Source organism: Elgaria multicarinata, chromosome 1, assembly GCF_023053635.1.
Source record: "Elgaria multicarinata webbii isolate HBS135686 ecotype San Diego chromosome 1, rElgMul1.1.pri, whole genome shotgun sequence".
NCBI classification, from domain to species: Eukaryota; Metazoa; Chordata; class Lepidosauria; order Squamata; family Anguidae; genus Elgaria; species Elgaria multicarinata.
This window is the reverse complement of record NC_086171.1, coordinates 35,020,257-35,041,990: the sequence shown is the minus strand read 5'-3', so window position 1 is coordinate 35,041,990 and position 21,734 is coordinate 35,020,257. Positions and strand designations below refer to the sequence as shown.

Sequence of the window (21,734 nt, the reverse complement as noted above, 5' to 3'; positions counted from 1 at the left end):
GGAGGAGGAGCCTCTTGTGATGTACCTGTCACAGGACCATGCAGATTCGGACTGCAGAGGAGAAATCCAAATGAGTACTACCCCACATATAAGAAATCCTTGCACATTGAGAACTAGCATGTTAGAGAGAAGGTTCTAGTGTAGTCTTCTCCCAAAAGTGCAGGGAGCTTCTTTTTTTAAAGATCATTATTATTCTTAAAGATCATTATTATTCTTAATTATAATCATCATAATCAACAACAAATAAGCTTTCAAACATTCAGTCTCCCACTTACAATCTGAAGTGGTACAATCCAGCAACAGAGACTTCAGGGGAGACTGATCATTATGTGTCATGTCTCTGCATCAAATAGATCATATAAGAGAGGGGGACCTCAAAGGAAAGCAAGGATTTATTGTCACGAACCCACAAAAATTGTGTTGCAGAGGCAAACACAACGGCATGACATCCCATTTCAGCCATAAACCTCTCCTTCTCTTGCCACCACTTCGCTACCCACTCCATTCCATACGACGTGTGATATGTGCTACGAATGACTCTTGTCCATTTAAGGACATGCATAGACCCTAATTGTTGTGCTATAAGCAAAATCCACACTGTTCTGTTGCTTAATAGCAGCTCCTGAAACAGTCACACGGAGAGATAGGCAATTAGCCATTGTGTCAGAAAGACGCGGGTTAGAGTTTTCCAGAAAGCATCGGTGCAATGAGCTAGAGCAGAGATCTGTCATCTAAGTAGCAGACATCACATCAAGCATAGAAATCAAACTAACAGCTATTGCAGAACAAAGTCCCAGTAGTTTCTGGCAAAAGGATTCAGAGCCAGCACTATATGCTGGCTACTCTGGCTTGCCTGGAGGAGGGAACAAAGAATAGTGCCAACTTGTCTAGTACCAGCTGCTTTCCCCTCCTGTCACCAAGAGTGCGCCAAATTCAGGAACATGAATCTCTGAGTTAGAAAAGTTTCTTTCATGAGCACAAACATTCTGAAACTAATAAGTAACCAGCTTCACATACCAAACTCATCCAGGGGAAATCCTTGAGATATTACTGTATGCTATGTTTTGGAAAGCCAGGAATACCACCTCAAATTAAATGGCGTCTTTCAATTCATTTTCTGTTCTTTTTCCTTATGTCATTACCATTCTCTCACCACATAAATATTTATTTGGTCTGTAAGACAGCATGGCACCCAATGGGCATGGCAAGCATTTACTAGGATAAAAATGTTTTTGAAAAAAATCCAAGAAATAAAGAATGCAAGGGGCGAGGTTTGAGTTAATTACTTTAAATGATAGTCTCCTGAAGATTTAACTCAGACTGCTGTGCCACTTCTTCCTTGTTCTGGAGAATACCATGAAATGTATTTGTAAATTTTAGTTTGCCTTGGAGAAATGTTGTTCTCCCAACTTACCCAGCAACACTTATTTCCTAACAGAAGTATTACAGATAGAGTTCTCTAACAATGGAACAAAACAAGACTATGGCCCCATTCAGAAGACACCTTAAACCATGGCTTTAACCATGGTGGTTAAGCCAGAAAGCCAGGCCGTGTTCAGAAGACATCTTAAACCACAACTTTAACCAAGGTGAATAAAGCAAAAAGCCTTATTCACAGAGGTTAAAGCCATGGTTTAAGGTGTCTTCTGAACACAGCCTGGCTTTCTGGCTTAACCACCATGGTTAAAGCCATGGTTTAAGGTCTCTGCTGAACGGGCCCAAAGTTTCAGTTTTTCCCTTGTCCTAATATTTAAACTGCTAGAGCATCCCTCCCCAAACTAGTGCCTTCCAGATGTAACTCCCATGCTCTTCAGCCCGCATAGCCATTGGCCGTTCTGACTGGAAACAATGGAGGACATCAGGTTGGGGAAGGGTGTCCTACAGGTTTCCTTTATAAACCCTCCTACTATGAAGCTAGAAAAACTTGAGAAAACAGTAAAACCATGATGATAGCAAAATCTATATTCCCACTAAGGGTAGAAATTCTGTCTGCACATTTGTATATCCTAGAACTGGAAGTCCCAAGGGATGGGGTGGGACCCACCACTGCAGAAGCGTGTGGCTAATACTTGGCAATGCAAACAATGTAGCCCAAAGAGATAAATGAGTTTCTGCAGCCAGACAATGACAAGCTCCCTTTGGTAAGACCAAAGTTTTGGAAATCAGATCAGCTCAGACCAAATGAAAGATCCAGGTCCTGTTCTGACAAATAAGGTATACAGGACCTATCAAAACAATCCTGTAATGCAGTAATCTCTATGCATAATGCTGGTGTTTAACAATACCAATAAATGCTGCAAGAAATACCTGAGGTAGTTAAAAGTGGTTTTTAAAAACTCATCTATCTATAGAAACATACACTGACACAGAGTATGTTGCTGTTGGAAAATAAAGGCTGGCAGTATATTAATCAAAGCCACATTGGTTTACAAGGCTAGATGAATGACGAGAATGATTGTGGTACTTTTTATCTACCTCGGCCTGATCAACTCCACCTGTTAGCACCAGTATATTTGGTCCAACATCAGCCTCAGGCACACAGTGTTTAATTAACTTTTAATAAAATATTTGTGCTGAACTAACCAATGTAAATACTTCCTTTGGTTTCAAGCAATTAGTCTTAATCTTATCCAGTTAAATCTCTGCAGCTAATAATGCACTATTCATATCTATATCTGTATCACGTGATACATTAACTATAAACTGTTACTTAATTGGACATTCTAGTTTAACTATGCAGTCATTCATGCATTAAATATTTATTTATTTATTAAATTTATATACCACCCCATAGCCAATGCTGTCTGGGCGGTTTACAAAAGTTATTTTATAAACCCCAAATCCGGCTGTTTTAAAAATGCAAATAAGATTTTTTCCTAGCCAATTAGGGTTTGAAAATAAGTCTTAACAACTTCTAACAAATATAAATTAGTAGTCTACTTTAATCTATCCTATCATTCAGTGTAAGAGATACTTCATTTTTAATATCAGGATAAATTATGTTTCATAACACCAACACAGTAATATAAAAATCCTAACATCACCCCCAAGCCCCTTCCCTACATTGCATCAATGCTTAACTTCCATCCTTCTCTTCTATATGTATCTGCAGTGTTTTCCGCACACATATAATTGCTTCAACACCACTCATAATGCTGAGCTGTTATATAGGTCTCCTAGGACAGAGTGATTCTCTGTGTCATATGTTACGATGTTAAACATTTTGAATATCCCAGCTTGTCAGATGCTGTTAGTCTCTTCCAAAGATGGTATTTGAACTTGTCTGATGATTTGATACAATTGCAAAGAGATCCTATTTTCTTCCTAAGTTTATACAGTTTATTAGATTCCACTGTTTTACAAAGTTGTTTCTGTTCTATTTTAGAGCAAGCTGGTGTTCAGTATCACATAAAAGGTACATAAATTTATGAGACACATTCTGTAAGCTAAATGCAGAAATACTGAGTCATCTAACGTAACAACTACTGTATACATAGAAACATATTTGACAATACAAGGTTGGAGGGAAGATTAAACACAGAAAACTCAGGACACACACTATTCTTAGATGTATCATTCTAAACATTATTTGTCAAAAACAATCTGAAAAATGGCATCTTAGGATAAAATATTAAAGTGGGGGAGGCTATTCAAGCGGAGAAGAGAGTTCCTTTGATTTTGACTGAAGACAACCCAAAGTACTTAAAAGTAAATTGTACAAGTGATTTTGAGTCAGGAAAGGGTTTATGCCTCTGTATCACATCATAAATCCCAGCGAATGGGGTTCTTAATGTTTTAGTGCACAATCTTAACAACACTGGATTCAGCAAGCAAAATACCTATCACCATTAATAGGTGATAATGACAGCAATTTCATACGTTCCTAACAGAAATTAGAATCTTGAATACAGATCTCTGGCCATGGAAAGAGGTATATCTAGTTTATTGTGATGTTTAGAGATGCTTCACAACTCCAATTGACTTGCACACTACTTTGTTACATTCGTCTTTGGTAAGATCTGATAGGTACAAAGGGGTAAGCTTAGTGAGTTCAGCATCATTCTTTTTCAACATGAAGACTAATCCCTCACCGGAACTATGATTTAGTGATAATCACCAGTGGCCTAAGAGATTATGTTCACTAATAAAGTTCTCTAATTCAAAATTATAATGCAAGCGAGGTGACTTGGCATCGTCTTGCCTGGCACAGCACTCTGCCATGTAGGGGTCAAAAGCCAGAGTGCAGTTAGAATCAGAAAAACATCTCTTGGAACAGGACCAGTAGAGCATCCCTAAAGAGCAGCAATCATCAATGCACATGGCCATTAATAAATTGCTCACTGATGGCACCAATGACAATGAAAATATGCACTTACTGGCAATGTTTACACACTGTCCCCCTTGCACTCCATGCTTGAATGCTTCCCTCTCCCCACACACACCTAGGGCTATGTACTAACTAGAGGCTTCAAAGCATGCAAGCAAGACCAGCTCAATGTTGCAAAATATCGAGCAACTGCTAAAGATTTCTTTGGAGCTTTGGTTACAAAAATCACAATAGGAAGCTGGCGTTCATAGAATATTAAACTGGCTCTATCTAAAGCAACGAAAGGTTGGTTTTTGTTTTTAAAAAAGAAGAGTATTTTTTTTCCTTTAAGGATTTTTAGTGGAAGTAATAAGAATCTCTAAATGCCCTGGGTTCTGACACTGATTTAAATCAATTGTTACACGTGCAATTAGGCAAGGATGTGAAAGTATTAAAATGGACACAAAAGTAGATGGTGTGTGTCCATGCATGTACTGCACGTTATGCACATGTGATAATTCACAATGTATTGTATTTCACATGGACTGTAGAAAGACGAACTGCTGAAACCAAAGTATTTATTTTCTGTTCCCAAAAAAACAAGAACACATTGATTATGTGCATTTTTTCTAAACTCAAAAGAAAGCAAAACAAAGCAAAATTCACAAACCAACTATATCTGTCAGGCCCCCATTTCATAAATACAATTCCAAATGTTCAAAGTGTTATGCAAGTCTGCCATTTTGTATTTCAAAAGGTGACAACTTGAAAGGTTCTTTGATGGCTGACAGATTTGGTTTGTTTAATTTATTATTAATGAAGTCTTAAATGCTCTGCACCCTATTTGCCAAAAGAAACTGGATCAGGCACACAATACGTGTGTGAAATATTTTGCAAGGAAAAAAAGAGAACAGCTACCGATTGGTGCATAGTAGATTTATGTTTCATAACATTCATTATGCCTCAACAACTATGGGCTACGTGCACAGCATGATTATTACAAAACCTCTTGATGAGATCATGCACACACTGAAGTCAGTTGAAGCTTTACCACTGACTTCAATAAGACTAAGGTTTCACCCTAAAATAAAATCCTGCAAGAGTAGCAGTGGAAGCGTTCTCTCACTGACAATGTGATTTGTCATTTCTCCCTCGATGTTCACTTCCCCATTACCACAGCACATAAATTAGAATCAAAGCTACTGCAAGGGCCATGCTGTATTCATAGGTAAACAAACATCTTGAAGTCCCATGGTTGGATTAAGGGGACAGATGGATATTGAGAGTTTTGTTTTTGTTTTGAAAGACTGAGAAAGTCGATAAGGTTTATTCATATGAATAATATAATATTTTGAAGATATAAGAATGACAGTCAAACACATTATTTGCCAATTATATTCATATACTTGATTTTCTACCCTATTCACATCACATGGAAAAATATGGATGTAATATTTAAACAAAAGTGTGCTGCAGCTATATTAGGCTGCATATGAAAACAAATATACATTACTCAATTTTAGATATATGCAGTACATTCCTATTAAATATGCTTACTCAAAGATGTCCCCCTAAGTTAAATTGCAGTTATGCTTTAGTAAGTGAGGACTGCAACTGAAAGCTGGTGGAATCATTGTGTTTAGGCTCGCTTCAATGGCATTTTTTCTGTTGTACCTACACTAAAATACTTTTTCTTCTTCAGTAATGCCTGGCAAAATCAGAGAATGATTACCTTGTGCCATCACTTTCTCAATATGGTGAGAAAAACATCATGCAAACTTTAGCTTTTGTACGTTCCTTGTAATGCTGTAAGTCACTCGTGTAGCCCTAGGTCAACAATACCACACAAAACTTCCAATTACAAAAATGTTTTGTTTGATCGCCCCATGGTTATTGAACACATGAATTTTTTTCCGAACAGGTGAAGTGGTGGGAAAATCTATATTCCCTCAAGATTTTAAAGAATTCCTTTAAAATTAACAGAACAATGATATTAATTAGTTAAGAACTTAAAGAATGAATTCTAGTTTATCAGAGACCACAAGATAAGACTTTGCCACTAATTTTACTTGAGAGCAAAATAAACAGAACTTCTTACTTAACTACCACCGGGTGATGCTAAAACGGGCATTTAATGTTTCATGATTTGGTTTGGTTACTATCTTGTATTGTGCTTTGACTGCAATTGAATTCAAAGGCAGACATTATTTTGATTTCAAGAACACAAAAATCATGCCCTCCATCAAAACCTGAATTTAAATTCACAACATCCTACCTTTACACTTATCATCGCTGTCATAACAAGAACCAATGGGTCTATTTGGGTGAAGTGGTGGTGGAGAAACTTCAACTATAATTGAAAATTTGATTTAGGCTGCAATCCTATACTCACTTACCTGGAAGTAAACCCCATTGAACTCAATAGGATTTACTGTGGAGTGGGCATGCATAGGATTGCTATGTTAAAATGCTAATTTAAAAATAAAAATAAATTTAAGTGTATACTATTAATTCTTAGATCTAATTTTAGCAATTTAAAAAAGATCATAGATGAAAATGGAAGAACTGAAGCCTAGACTTCATTTAGCATCTGGATTACAGATTCCTATTAAACAAACCAGAGCTCATTATAAAATCAATATCAACTTAACCAGTGTGCCCCAAGAGAAATGGCAAAAAGGTCACTCCCAGAAATTCAAACAATTTTCCTGCTGGAAGAGCATGATTTTAATTTCAGATACTATTAATTAGAACTGTCACAGAGAAGATTGTCCTCTTACTTATCACAAATAAGTATGATTTGTCTCAGTTTATTAAATTTATATGCATTAACAAAAAGAGATCTGTTATCATTTACAATTTAACACTTTACATTAAAAAATAATTACAGTTTAACCACAGAAACAAAACTAGTTTAAGTTCAGTATTATTTACACACTTTTTTGGTTTCAACAGATGTACCTTCATTCCCCTGAAAATCTCTTTCCCCCCTCTCTCTTTGATAATCCATTCTTTCTGCATTACTTCTTTACTTTAGAGAGTTTTCTCCTTATGCTTAAAATTCAAGTTGAAAGTTCTTCCCCTGAAATGCTAATAACTTGGCACATGTTTGAATTCACAACTCTTACTGAAAATTTCATGGGTATGCAATGTTTCCCTCCCTCAGGAAGGAAAACACAGTGAGTACAAAGATGACTGTACAAAGAGAGAGAGAGAGAAATTAGAGGGAGAAAGGTGGATCCATATAAGAAGTGCCCTGATGCTGGATCAGACCAAGGGTCCATCTAGTCCAGCACTCTGTTCACACAGTGGCCAACCAGCCATCGGCCAGGGTTGAACAAGCAGGACATGGTACAATATCTTTGAGCATTTCAAAATTCCACCTTCTGTACTCTAGGATACAGAAGCAAGTACATCTGAAATATAATGGTAAAAATAATAAAACGAAACTAACTCAAAAGGTGTTCTAAATATTTTATAATTTGAATGCACAGCTCATTGTTCCAAAGATGTATTTAGAATTTCTGAGTATTCTTATATGATTTCAGAGAATTTTATAGGAATGTTAAGATTTATGGACCCTAGTCATGTAACCATATAATTTCTTCAATGATACACCATTCAATATAATATACAAAATGTCCATGCAGACAACCAAATATATGGATTGTGTATTGGAAATAAGCTGTCAGTTCTTTGCGAATGTTTCTGAAACAGCACACCTTTTATCCTAGTTCATAATTTATTGCAGAAGATTCATCTATTATCTTTTTCTTGTTGCTCGGCACATATCTGCTGCTATTGTTCTCAGAATAAAACAGGCCTGCTTTTAACTTCTCTAGCTAGTGCAAATTTATCAGCATTACATTCCAATTTATCTGAATAATGGGAGAAACTGACAACTGTGCAGGTCAAAGGTTCTTTTCATATCAGACTTCCAAGAAGTCAATGATTCAAAGAGAGGGACGCCTTCAGATAACTGTATGATCCATGCCTCATAAATTGTATTGTTTTTAATATCTACAGCGCAGTGACAGTTTCTAGATATTAATGGGGGGGGGTCCAGAGGCAATGCAATTGGCAACTACTTCTTTTAACGTTTCTAATTAGAGGCATATTTACAGCAAGCTACAAGAATAGCCAAGATTAATAACTAGCAATAAAAAGCTGTTATAGTCTATCGGGGGAATATTAATGGAGGGACTCCAAGTAAGGCATTGTTTAAAGAAAAAACCTACCTCAGCTATAAATAAATAAAAGCAGCACTCCCTCATGTGTGGGATAATAAATAATGGTTTAAGTATCTGAGAAAAATAAAGAACCGATGGAGTGGAGAAGACAGCCTCTTACCTGATAAGCGGCAGTAGCGTCGGAGCCAGTATCAGAGCCCAGGCTAGTCAGCTTTTCCTTCAGTTTGTGATGAGAGCCATGTCGGACGCAGTAAATGACCCCAGAAGTCAGAAGAACCCCCAAAATGCAAGCAATGGAGAGGAGTGTCAGTATGATGAATTTGGTGGTGTCTTCCTCCTCCTGGGCACGGTGGGGCAAAAATTGCAACTTGCTTTTCTGTATAAAAAAAGGGGGATATTTAAATATTTTCTCTTTATATGTTTCATTTAATAGTATTTTTAAGAAAGCAGCAAGAGCAGAAACTTAGCAACCACCACTTGAAAATACTTCCATACCATAAAATTTCAATCAAGCATTTAAAATAATATTTTAAAGAAACTGTGAGTGCAATCTTATACACAGTTACTAGGAAATAAGCTCCCCTGAACACAGTAAGTCGTACTTTTAAGTAGGTATGTATATCACTGCACTATTTATTGTTGGTCTTTACATATGTTGTAATTGATCCAGATTCTTTGGCATGGGCTTTTCTAGGAATCCAACTTGCAAGTCCACTGCTAACAGATCTATAAAAATCTACTATATTTCACTATGTTCAATGAGATTTGCCTTCACTTAGTGTATTTCAGATTGCACAGGCAGCCCAATCTTATACATATTTACTCAGAAATAAGTGGCATGGAATTCAGTGAGGCTTTCTCCCAAATCCTGTACATAGGACTGTAGCCTTAAATAAAGTAGACCAAAACACACACACAAACACACAGCAAATCAATCCAGATTTATCTGAAAAGAAAGGCCCAAGTTTTCATCCCCACTCATTAAAAAGGTAATTTTTTAACAACACATACCTTGCCTCATTGTTCACCAAAGAGCTAAAACTCTAGTTAAACTGCATATAGGATCCTATTGAAATTATTCTAGGAAAATATATATTCCAATAATAAACCTGATCTACGTTATAGTTAGTTTTCCTTATATATATATATATATATTTATATATAAGAAGTGGAACGTGGATTTCCTCTGCTTGACAAATCATCCTGAAAATCTGTCCAATTGGCTTCTAAAAAATTACTCTTCTCAGTTAGCATTTCGTTTTTATTTTTTGCTTATGAGGAAGGAGGGTTTTCAAATGGGAAGAGCAGAATCCAGCTCTTTTTTCTTCCTCCCTGGAAACAAAACCAAAAGTAAGTTCACCCCTTCTCTCTTCAGGGGACGGGGGAATGGAAACGTTTCCAAACTCATCCAGGTTTGCTGTTTTTAAAAATGTGTGCAATTGTGTGCATGCGTGTGTGCGTGTGCGTGCAGCGACAGAAAAGAAATCCTGGCGATGCTTTTCGTTCGTCTCCATGCGCTGAAAAGTTGTCCAATAATTTCCCCTCATTAGCTTCATTATAAGCTATATTAGCAACAATTAAAATCGCAACATGGCTATGAAAAGCCCAGGCACGCAAGATTGCCGGCTCGTTCATTTGGCCAGCGCTTCACAATTACCAGGGAAATGAATGGGAAAGCACGCCCCTGCCTCAGCTCTGGTTGTTACAAGATGAGAACAATTAGCCAAGTCCTTTCCACCACCTCATTTCGCGGGGTAACAAAATGGATTTCCCCCCCTGAATGCCTGGCCCGGCCTATTCATTATCTCGCCTCTCTTTAGTAATTTTCTGCTCCGCATTCAGCTGGCCGCCGCTTAATTTCCTCCCGGCTAGCCACGTACACAAGCGGCTCTCGTGTCAGGCCCCGCTCCGGTTCTTTTCTCTCTCTCTCTCTCTCTCTCTCTTTCTGTCTTTTAAATCTTAGAATCAGAAAGGCCACCGAAGCAATTAGCGCCGCGTCTTGGCTGGGAAAATAGCTGACCATTAATTAGCCTCCTCGCTTTAGCGGCGCGCCAGTTTAGCGCGGGGCTCTGGGGCTTAATGGAACGGAAAGGCAGGTCCGAGCAAACTCTTCCTCCCGCCCTTCGCAGCTTTGTTGCGCAGGAGCAAAGGAGCGAGGCGCGCCGGCCAGAGAGCAGGGAGTGACTGAACGGCAGGCAGGCAGGCAGGGCGCGCTCTCAGGGAGGGGCTCCCTTCGCCAGCCGCTCGCGCCACTTTCGCTTTCAAGATGAAGATGCTGCCGCTGCTCCACAGCGCTGGAGGGACCAAAGAAGGATGCGCTCGCCCGCCCGCCCGCCTCCTCAGCCAGCGGGAGGAGTCTCTCTCCCAGTCTCCACCTGCCGCCTCTCCTCCTTAACCCGGCGCAGGGAAGGAGGGAGAGGGACCTCTGGCGCACAGCACAGATTCTGAAGAAGAAGAGGCGCGAAGCTCGCCTTCTCCAGCGACGCCACGGCCCCGCCTGCCTGTCCTCAAGACCACTTTCTCCCGCCGCCCCCCCCACGCACCCCCAACGCGCGTAGCTTCCTTTCTCTGGAGATTACCGCGCAGGGAGGGAACGGAGCGGCCTCTCTTTCTCTCAACCGCAGCCCATTAACAGTTCTGTTATAATCCGTAACGCTCGTGGTTGGGGGTTGGCATGCGACACCGTGCACCCTGGAGTAAGTAAATCCCCTGGAACATATAGGCTGAGTTCGGACGACACGCTAATCAATGGTTGTTCCCCATTCTGTTCCTATTACCACCACACACACACACACACACACACCACAGTTGATTAGCGTGTCGTCCGAACTCAGCCATAGTGAAACACTTCCCAGGGCGGCATATCTCATCGAGTTCAGGAAGGGTTACTTCTAAAGCACAGCCCGCAAGTAAGTCCCACAGGTGTAAACGGATTCTGCGACAGAGAAAACAGATCGGGCTATAAAACTACGATCCTAGACACGCGCACATTCTTGAGAAGATGCCCCACTGAACTTGGGTCAGGCTGCGCCTCCCATTGGAGTTCAATGCTACTTCGAAGTACGTGCGCATAGGAATACAAACGAACAGCTCAATGCCTACTCAGAGAGCAGTGCGATACAGTCTTACCTAGGAGTAAGTTCAACGGAACTCCGTAGGCCTTAGTTCTGAGTAGACATGCATAGGATTATGCTGTTGGTGTACTACAGCCCTATGCATCTTGAATCCAAAACTCATTCGATTCGGATTGAATTCCCAGTATGTGCATGCTTAAATTGAGTATGGTTTATAATCCCAAGAATCCCATTAAAGTCTATGTACGCGCTAACCCTAGTCATATAGGGGCTTTGCTAAACCTTATTTATGAGAGATAAACTGGGCCAGAGCAGAGGACCCGGTTCTCGGCACCCTCCCTGGAAGCCTCCTGCAAAGCCGCTGATATTGAGCGTCCTTACCGAGCCGAGGTCAACCCACAAACCACGCAACAACCAATGCGTGGACTGGGCTGTAAAAACACCCGCAAGCTTCCGACGGCCTGGGACTCCAGCGCCGGCACCCGCTCCTGAACCGAAGTGGAACCCATTCACTTCCCATATGGTATCTGCATCCTGCTTAGGCAGGCCTCGGAACACACAGGGTCACCCTTGCTTGGAAGCAAGTGCCCAGAACGAAGAGGTCAGATTTACTTTCAGAGGAGCTGTCACTTTGGGCAGCAGCCCTACGCATGCTTCCTTGGGCGTCTCATTGAACCCAGTGGGCCTTACTTCCGTGTAAACGCGCATACTGGGATTCCTGACTTCTCTCTCCCCTTCTCGCGCGTCTCTCCCCGCCCCCTGCCTCCAAGCCCCGCCCAGCGCCCGCTGTCTCCGCTTTCCCTTTCCTAAGAAGACCAGATGCCCCTCGCCTGCCGCCTCCCCCAGCATCGCAGGGAGCGGCTCTTTTCTTCAGCTTCTCAAAAGCCCTTCAGCTGGGCTCTCCTCGCCCCCGACTGGCTTCTTTTCCTGCCGGTGGTGCTGCGGCCCTTCCTTATGGGGAGAGGGAAGGAAAGGCTGAAGGGGGGAAAGAGGTCGCCCAAGAAAGCTCTCCTCTGCTGGCGAAAGGGCAGGGCTTTCCCTTCGCGAGCAGGCGAGCAAACCAGCCCAGGCCTGCAGCTCAAAGCCTGGCCTTGGCTTCACTATTAGCATTTCATTGAAAGCCACACACCCACATACACCCGACCCCCGGCAGGGGAGAGGTCTCCATCGCCATCTAAATAGGGGCGTTTGAAAAATGATCTTGCCCCGTACAGGAGACCCGGCCTCGTTCGCCCCGACTTGCCCCCAGCCAGGCCCGTGCAGCCATGAAGGGGCCTTGGACACGCCACAAAGCCCCCGAGACGGAAGGAGCGGCTGTTTCACCGGTCAGGCTTGCTAAGCGAACCAGCTGCTGCAGAAACACCCCAACCCCTTCCGCGGGTAGCTGCGCGCCCAACGAGGCGCAGAGGTTAAGGGGCAGCCTCCTTCCGCAGACCCGTCTCCGGCAGGGCGCGCACGGCCCCGATCCTGAACGTATTTACTGAAAAGTCAGCGTTTGTTCGCCCTTCTCACCGCCCTGCCCCACCTAAGTACACAGATTGCAACCCCACATGCTTTTCACATCCCGGCCTTGAAAGAAAAGCAGGATCCGTCTGTATTGTGCAGCAGAGCTCGCGCGTTTTTCGGTGCGCGGCTGCTGCCTAAGAATAGTTATCTTATATGGGGCGGGCGACGTTATTATACGGGCCCCTCCTATTTTAATATCACATACATGCATATATACTCTGAGCTCTTACACACACACACACACACACACGTTGCTAAGGGGCGTCCTAGGGTTCTAATGCCCAAATGGTTATTTCATCGTTTCCAGGGTCCTTTAGAGGAGCATTTAAATCTAAGGTTAGAATTTTATACTCACTTGCCTGGGAGTAAACCCCATCGAATTAAATGGAGCTTGCTTCTGAGTAGACATGTATAGGATTGCCTTTTGGCGTTGTTGACATTGGTCCCTTTAAACCTTAAAGTTTAAGGTTTCAAGCCCATCCACACATACGTAGGAGGAGTCCCAATGGACACCTCACTTCTGCTAAACAATGCATAGGACGGGGTGTATCTAAAAGTCAAAGTAAATAGATTAGTAGTCCCTTCTTAAGCATATTTACTCAGAAGTAAGCCACCCTGAGCAAAGCCATGTTGACTTAGAAATAAATTCTATGAAGTTCAATAGCGTTTATTGCCAAGTACGTGCGCACACGACTGCAGCCTAAATATACTTTGGATCGGGCTGTTAATTGATTGTTACAACATTCAGGAGATGCGCGCCCACGCATGCTACATAAAAATGTCATATAGAAAGAAGATCGACTCCACTTATATTTAGAAACGTATACATGGAAGTTTGCTCTGTAAATTACACGTTTGGTTGTTTAGATTGCTCTTGTCATCAGTGCAGATATTAAAACAACGTCAGAAATGAAGATGGACTTACTGACTCTCGGTCTTGTCTACAGTAGATATTTTAAATCCCCACCTGCCAAAATACTAGGATCTTTCTCTCTGGACCTCAATTTCCCATCTATATAATGGGACCAACAATGTCCTACTGTATATCATGAAGTAGAAAGCGAAGGAGCACAATTCACTGTGTAAAGAGGCACGTTGTATACCTGATAAAACTGATAAAGGTAAGCAGTCCTCTTAGTATAAAATAAAGGGGGTTCTTCATATTTTTGTAATAATCAAAAACTATGAGGAAACCAGCGTGCACAGCGTCCACTTTAATTCTTACATCTGACAGCACTTTATTAAACGGACAAGACAAATCTGTTTTGTTTGTGTATGCATTTTTAAATTCACTTTCAGTTTACCGAGGGGTTTAGAGTTTGGGTTGTTCCTGTTGTTTGTAAATTAGTTTAATTTGCATTACAAATTGGCTGTTCATTGTTGAAAAATGAAGATACGGGAAACCATTTTAGCAGGACCCGGGGTGGTAAATACCCTTCTCTCCCCCCCCTCCTCACTGTAAGCACACTTTGAAAAGAGTAGATTGCCAGAGTCTTTGAAGCGGCCTGCTTCGATTTTGCCTTCCGAAACAAGGGGCCTGTTTTCCTCTCAACTTCAACCAGCACTTCAACCTATGGGCATTGTGGGAGAAAAGTGGGGTGGGAGAAAGGAGCAGTAGGGCTGGGGACAGGGGTCACAACGTTTCAGATGTGGAAACTGTCCAGTTTCTCTGCAAGTTGGGTTGTCAAAGGATGGAAAAACACACGGCCCTACAATGATGCCGGTAAAGAATCTCTTGAAAGACATTTTGAGAACCGCTCCAAACGCGGATTCCTCCTGGAAAACAGCCCGCAACATCTGGCAAAATACACACACACACACACACACACACACACACACACTCTGGCGCGTGTGCTTTCTGCTTTAAAATAGCCCATGCCCTGCGTCCCTCTATTGACTTGGATGTAGCTGTCGAATGAATGGAAGATTAAGCCAAAAGGTGTGCATGCTACTTTTCGTACCCTACTTCATCGGAGGAGAACTCTGCCTTCCCTCTCTAGCACAAGTATTTTACCCAACGCCACCTCCAGAAAAGTGAAATCATGTCAAGCCCCATGTTTAAACCTCCGTGTTTCTAGCCCTCATGGTTGCAAGTAACAAAACATCCAAGATTTAAAATGAGAGTTGTCCTCGGTGTGTGTGTAAACAGTTTTGTTACCGATATGCACCTTTCTGGGAGGCGACCAAACACAAAGCAACATCCATCTCTTCACTTGCATGTTCTCTTCCCCAACCTATGTTTTTTGTTTGTTTGTTTTGGTGCTGGTCCACTTCTAGGAGCTATTACTGTCTCCTTCTCAGTCTACATCCTTCCTAACCTGTCAAAATTATGCGCAGATATAGAATTCAGCACCTGCTTCTGTTTGTATTAGGTTAAAATCCAGGTTTAGCTTGTAGATGGCAGTGGCAGTTTTGGCTTCAAAGAGCACAAGGCAAAAATGGTGGAAGTGCTTCATAGGACCCGGTTCTGTTGTTGGAGAAATCGGCCTGCTTTTGAGTTACACAGAACCCTTGTTCATCATACTGCAGACTGGAAAGGAAAAGCCACCCCTCGCATTTCTCAACAGTTAGATTCCTTTCCATTCTGACTCTACCTCCGAGTTAGATCTGCCTGACTCGGAGGTAGAAGGGTCCTCTTCTTGAAACTGGGCCTGCTTCATTCCTGACTTGCAAATACCCTAGGAAAACATGATAGCTCGGAAACTCTCTCCTAGAATTTTCATGCTGAGTTAAATTTAGCACGGGTGCAATCCTGATTCATTAACTGGATCCCTCCCCCTCCGCCCATTAACTTCAGTTCAGCTGGACCATTCAATGTTCCCCCTCCAAAGCATATGGCATTGGTTCAGGGATCCTCCTTGGAGAGCTCCCACCAATTGCACTCTCTACCACCCAGAGGGGAGGTTTAATTCCCCCAGAAAGGCATGCCCAGTGCTACTGCAAAACATGTATATGCCATTAGCGCTCTGTAAGGCACTGAGGTCTACTTTAGAGTTCTGAAGGTCTTGCTATGCCATGAAGTCAATGGTAGATGATTTCAAATCAGGGGTACCTCGGGCGCATTCTCAAAACTGCTTAACACGGATTAGATACCCCATCAGGTCCATTAAGCACCCTGCCGTTTTCACAATCAGCATGATTGATTTGGCAAATGGCCCTCCTCCACCGTTCCAGCGGGAGTTTTTAGCAGCAGAGATGATCTCCTGAGTCCAGAATTAGGCAAGTGCTGTCACTTATACAGGACAGGTTGGTGAGGAATACAAAGGTGGGATCGTGTGTATATGTTCTAACAGGAGAGGTGCAAAACCTGGTGCTTTGGCAATAAAGTTCTTTACCCTGGAGTGGGCAGGATTTGAATTTAGATCAAATAGACTCTATACTATGCTGTTTATTGTAATGGCTTTTGCTACACAAATAAACTACTTGCTTACTAACTCTGTACTATGCTTTACTATCTCTCGGTCAGCCACGAAGTTTCAGTGGCTATGGGCGAGCTGTGAATGGGGAAAAAATGGACATGAGCAAGAGGTTAGAAGCAAACCTCCACTCATCAAGGAACCAAAGGGACTTTTCCAACACTAACCCTACATAAGTGACACAGGATAGAACATAAGGGGTTGTTTCCCTGCTTTTGGAAATAAATGCTTAGAAGTAAAATAATTGCTATGTCTCTCGAACAGAAAACGGAATGTGTACTTTAAAAAGAAAGAAAAGCTTTAAACCTGTGTGTGTGTTGTTTCCAATCCTAGATCAGGCTATCATGGGTGGTGGTGGGGGATGTACGTGTGTGGTGGTGGGGTGGGGAGTGTCCTTTAGGCCAGGAGCTCACTGTAATCTCTCCCTTTGCCTAAGCCTCTCCCCCACCCACAACCCGTCAGATGCCTCTCTTGGATCCAACAATCAGGTCTCAGCCCGGAACTGAATCCAGGGTTAATTAGAGGCGCCCTGTCAGACTTGACTCGAAATCGGGAGGAGGGGAAAAAATCTTTAAATATGTATGAATTTGACATTTACAGTCGGATGTCGTTTAAAGCACATCACCACCACCCTTCATCTGTGCCTGGGATGATGAGGGCAGGGGGAGGGACAGCGGCTGTTGCATAACAAGGGGACCAACACACAGTGTCTTTCTTTTTAAGTTTAAGGCCTACCAAATGCACAGATCAGTGATGTTGCTTCTAGAACAACAAATATGTAAAATAGAGCCTGAGGAATACTTACAGTGGAATGCCATAGAGTTATCTATCGAATATTTATTCTTAAGCATCTCTGCCTTTTAGAGTAAGGACTCCAAGTTTTACTTACGCCATTTCTAAATCTGCCTTTTTCTCCAGGCTCATCCCGGGATCATCCCTGTGCATCCAAATGACACACAGGGATCCCGGGAGCAGGCAGGGACAATCCCTCCATTTTTCTGGGATAATCCTTAGGCGTAGAAAGGGCCTTAGTCTGGGATAGTGAAGTAGGAACTCTAATAAATGCTGGCTTAAGCCCATTATGTCAACGCAGATGACAACTACTATATAAATGCATGAATTCTACCCAATGTATGAGTACAAAACATGACTCCCAAACAAACTGTAGTTTACATGTCAATCAAAAATATTATTGCACTTTCCATCATAGCTTCAAGGAAAGAAGGAAGCAATTTAGCAGCACCTGGAGACATTTGAATTCAAACCTCCCATACTTCACTGCTACCCTTCAAGAACTGTTTACAAGGTTGAGTTTCACAAAGGCAAGTCTCCAGGAACCGAAAAATTAAAGAGCTAATATAATCAAACAAGGTGTGATGGTATCATTCAGTTGCATTCACTTCCTAGAGGATGTAGTCATAGCCATCTTCCACACACTTCCTCAGGAGTAAATCCAAGTGACTTCAATAGAATTTTCTTCACAGGAAATGTGTGAAGGATTGCAATCCTAGCTAGACCTGAGAGTGCAGGCACAGGTTACATTCCAAATCAACAACTGTTTGTAAACACTCAATACACACTTACATGCAGACGAGTGAATGCACCTGCTATTGAAGCAATTGGTATAGATACTATTAGAACACACATACTACCTTAAGATGCCGATCTTACTTTACACATATCAGCCTTAAACAACAATTCCCTCCACCCTTTAAAAATGGATTTTGCAGTTTTAGCAAGCAAACTTTATTAATGGAAATGCTATTCAGCTAAGGATGTGAGAATTTAAGCCCCCAAACTTCAAAAGCTATTGCTAGTGTGAGATAAGGACACACTTGGCTGGCAGTTATTGCAGCCAGCCTTTCTCTACTTCTGTGAAGAAAAATGCATTTCCATAGCTTTTTTTTTTGTCAAAAATAACTTGGCAGTACTATTCAGTTGTACATATTGCAGAAGAGGCTCCCCCCCCCCCATATTTTTTTAATATAATTCTCTGTTGGTCATACATTACAATAGATTTGAATACAAATAACAATGTGAACCAAACATCTCAGTATGCAGAGATATAAAACTTTAGAATATGATTTATCTTAAAATATGAATTTTTAAAAAACCTTAATGTTATTTTTAATTGAGAATACACTCCAGAACCTAATAAATGGGAGAAGTCAGGCAGAAATAATCATGTATTAATTCTCTACATTACAAAATCTTTTCAGAAGCTATTATCAGAGCAAGAGGCATTGTGGTTGAGATTCAGGGTGGGAGAAATCCTTTGTGCAACTGAAAGCTATTGTTCCTCTGTGCTGATGAAATTGTACTTGCAAATCTGCCATTCAAGGAGGCCAAAAAAAAAAAAAAAAAATGGAAAAGGAAAGGGGGGGGGGGGAGAGTCCCAAGCAGAAGAAAAGGAATGACAAGAAAATAATTATTCTTGACTATAAACTTGCATTAATATACACTTGGCCCCAGCAGGAGTTTTTTTTTAAATATTTTTTTTTGTAAATTGACATTATGGTATAGAAGTATAACTGTAATAGCATTACAGTTATTAATAACCACATTTTTCAGGAGAATTCCACTGAAATTAATGGGCCTTGTTTTCATGTAGTGTATTTATAAAGATCACATTCTCAATTGAACTAAATAAGGAGAAACACTTACACTTTAACTTAACAGTGACGTTTAAGTAAAATATAGAAGACAAAAAAAAATCTCAAGAAAAAAGTGCAAGATAAATATGTCTAATTATTTTTTAATTTTTTAAAAGGACATATGCAAAATCATCCTTACAATAAATTTGAGTCTTTATTGTTTCAGTTCTTCTTCTTTATAATGGTAGTCATCACCTCAGTGCTAAACACATATTTTTGGAAGCAAATTAACCTATTAGCATCAATGGAATATATCTCCAAGTTTGTTAAAGATCACATTAAGCCATCTGGATTGATACCCATGTCTGTATGTTTAGGATGCAACACAACCCAATTATAGGAGCAAGGCCTGATGGTATAGATACAGCTCAGACATAGAAGTCTTCCTGTGTATTTACTGGCTGCCACATTTTCTACCACAGAGCAAGATCATTTATTTTTAGTGTTTCACTCTCAGATGAGCTTCTTTAAGATTAACAAGAGATTTGGATATAGGGAGGGATAGAGAACTTTGTAGCTCTCTGTTCTCCATCAACTTCTCAGATGTTGCTTCAGAATTACTTTTAGCAGATGTCAGTTCATCACCTGAAACAAGGTCAATTTAATGCTTTTATTTTGTGAGGGTAGATGGGGGGCAGCTGCAGATGGGAAGGTGCTTTCCCCCTTCTTTGAGACTCTTTCGAGAGGTTGGAAAGATTAGACAAAATCGACACACACAAAAGGCAGATGGATTTCTGGGAACTCCAGCTTATTCAAATCACTGAGAAAGGTCATGGTGAGAACCACAGACCTATTCATCTGGAGGGGCACAATGATCCTTCCTCAACCTTCAACCCCACAAAGCACTTGGGGGGGGGGTTCTCTATATCTTTTAGAAGGATTAATATCCCCCAACAATGAAGGAATCGGATTCAAGGATTCAACTAAGTTTCAAAGATACCAGCATCAATGGAAGGTACTTCCCTCTTGTTTCCTAAAGGTAAATAAAGTGCTGTTTTATTGTTTGACAAGAGGAAAGGGTTATTATAGTTTTTAATAACTATTAAAAATTATAATAGTTTTTCTGTAAGGATCTGAATCTTGTTACATAATGCTACAATTTTAATAGTAGTCCAAAGGGTTAAAATAAATTTGGGACAGGGTGTGTGTGCATGTGTCCCTATGAAATACATAGGCCTTCTAATATTCTTCTAGCAAAATAGGAAAGAAAGAATAGTACATGTAAAACATAAGTGTATCTAATAGATCTGTGTAAGAGTACACATCCTCAAGCAGATTTACAATCAATTTAAGCTAAAGAACCTGGATTTCAGGTGAGGTTTAATTCATTTTAATATGTTTGCACTGAATTCATAACTGGTGTATGGCTCAGGCTACCCACATACATTTTCAGTGTATACAACTGTTAGTTGCTGAAATATAGGTAAAGGGAGCTCCTGTGAGATCTTTCTCCCTCTCATATGTGTGTATCTATGTGTGTGTGTATGAATACACATTCACAAACAACACTAGTCTTACACTTTACTATGTACATGTAGGTATTTGTGCTTATATACTTGTAGTTATTGTATATACATTGTATAGAGAGAGAGATCACTGACATCTGTTTTCATTGTTTTCTGTCATTTTGTCAATATCCTGACTATGCCTATTACACTAAAAATCTCTATTGACAAATGTTCATTATTGACAAACATCAACTTAAGTTTTTAAAAAATGTATCTTGCATTTTATGAGCTTCACATATGACCATGCTGAAAGATGCAAAATAGGTGTATTTAATATATTAAATAAATCATAGCAGAATAGGTTGCCCGTCTGAAAATTCAGGATCCCTAAATCACATACATTATTTGTGCATTATTCCTTTCCAATATAATAAGCACAGTACTGGGCGGTTCACAGTACTGTGAACCGCCCAGAGAGCTCCGGCTATTGGGCGGTATAGAAATGTAATAAATAAAATAAAATAAATAAATAGTCACAGGCATAGATTTTGAGTGTCGATATCATACAGCCTAGAGAAATGCACTTGTTCTCAACTCACGATTTTGCTCTCAATACGTCAGCAGCTAAATTTAAGAAGTGTTGAGAGGACTATAAAAGGGGAAACAGTGTAGCCAAACTTTGCTTTCCACCTTGTCAGTGAGTCACTAGTACAGGCACAAGAGTGGAGGAAACTCTACTAAACCAGCTACATCTCCTCCTCCCCATAGTTCTGGGATTTGCTAAGAAAGGACGAGAAACAGCGTTATAGAGGACTTGCTGAAAAAATTGCAGCTCGTGGGGCCAACATGATTATCCCAATCTGGGGACAAATTCACCAATTGATGTCAGTACAACCCCAATAGAGAAGATACAGAAGAAACCTTAAGACTATTCCTTATGGATAAGAGCACAGATTTCCTACAGACTATAGAAGCGATTGAGGAGTTTCTTCAGTAACTCCCCACAAGGAGATGGCAGGCACAGCTTTTGGCTGGGGAGAGTGAGAGAACCCCAAAGACCCTGGGGTGAGTTCAGAGACACTCCAGGAATGCATGTAAAGACTCCACCTTTGCACAGAAAACTACTGTCTTACAACATGG

At 40.9% G+C, this 21,734-nt stretch overlaps 1 protein-coding gene across 1 annotated transcript in view; it reads right to left on the bottom strand.

Annotated features, from left to right (window-relative positions):
• The window catches only part of PTPRN2 (protein tyrosine phosphatase receptor type N2), a 690,139-nt gene that overhangs the window by 104,892 nt on the left and 563,513 nt on the right, over positions 1–21,734 (bottom strand). The window contains exon 13 of the mRNA XM_063147608.1: positions 8,657–8,872. Coding sequence (XP_063003678.1) covers positions 8,657–8,872 — 216 coding nt within the window. The remainder of the gene's footprint in view (positions 1–8,656; positions 8,873–21,734) is intronic.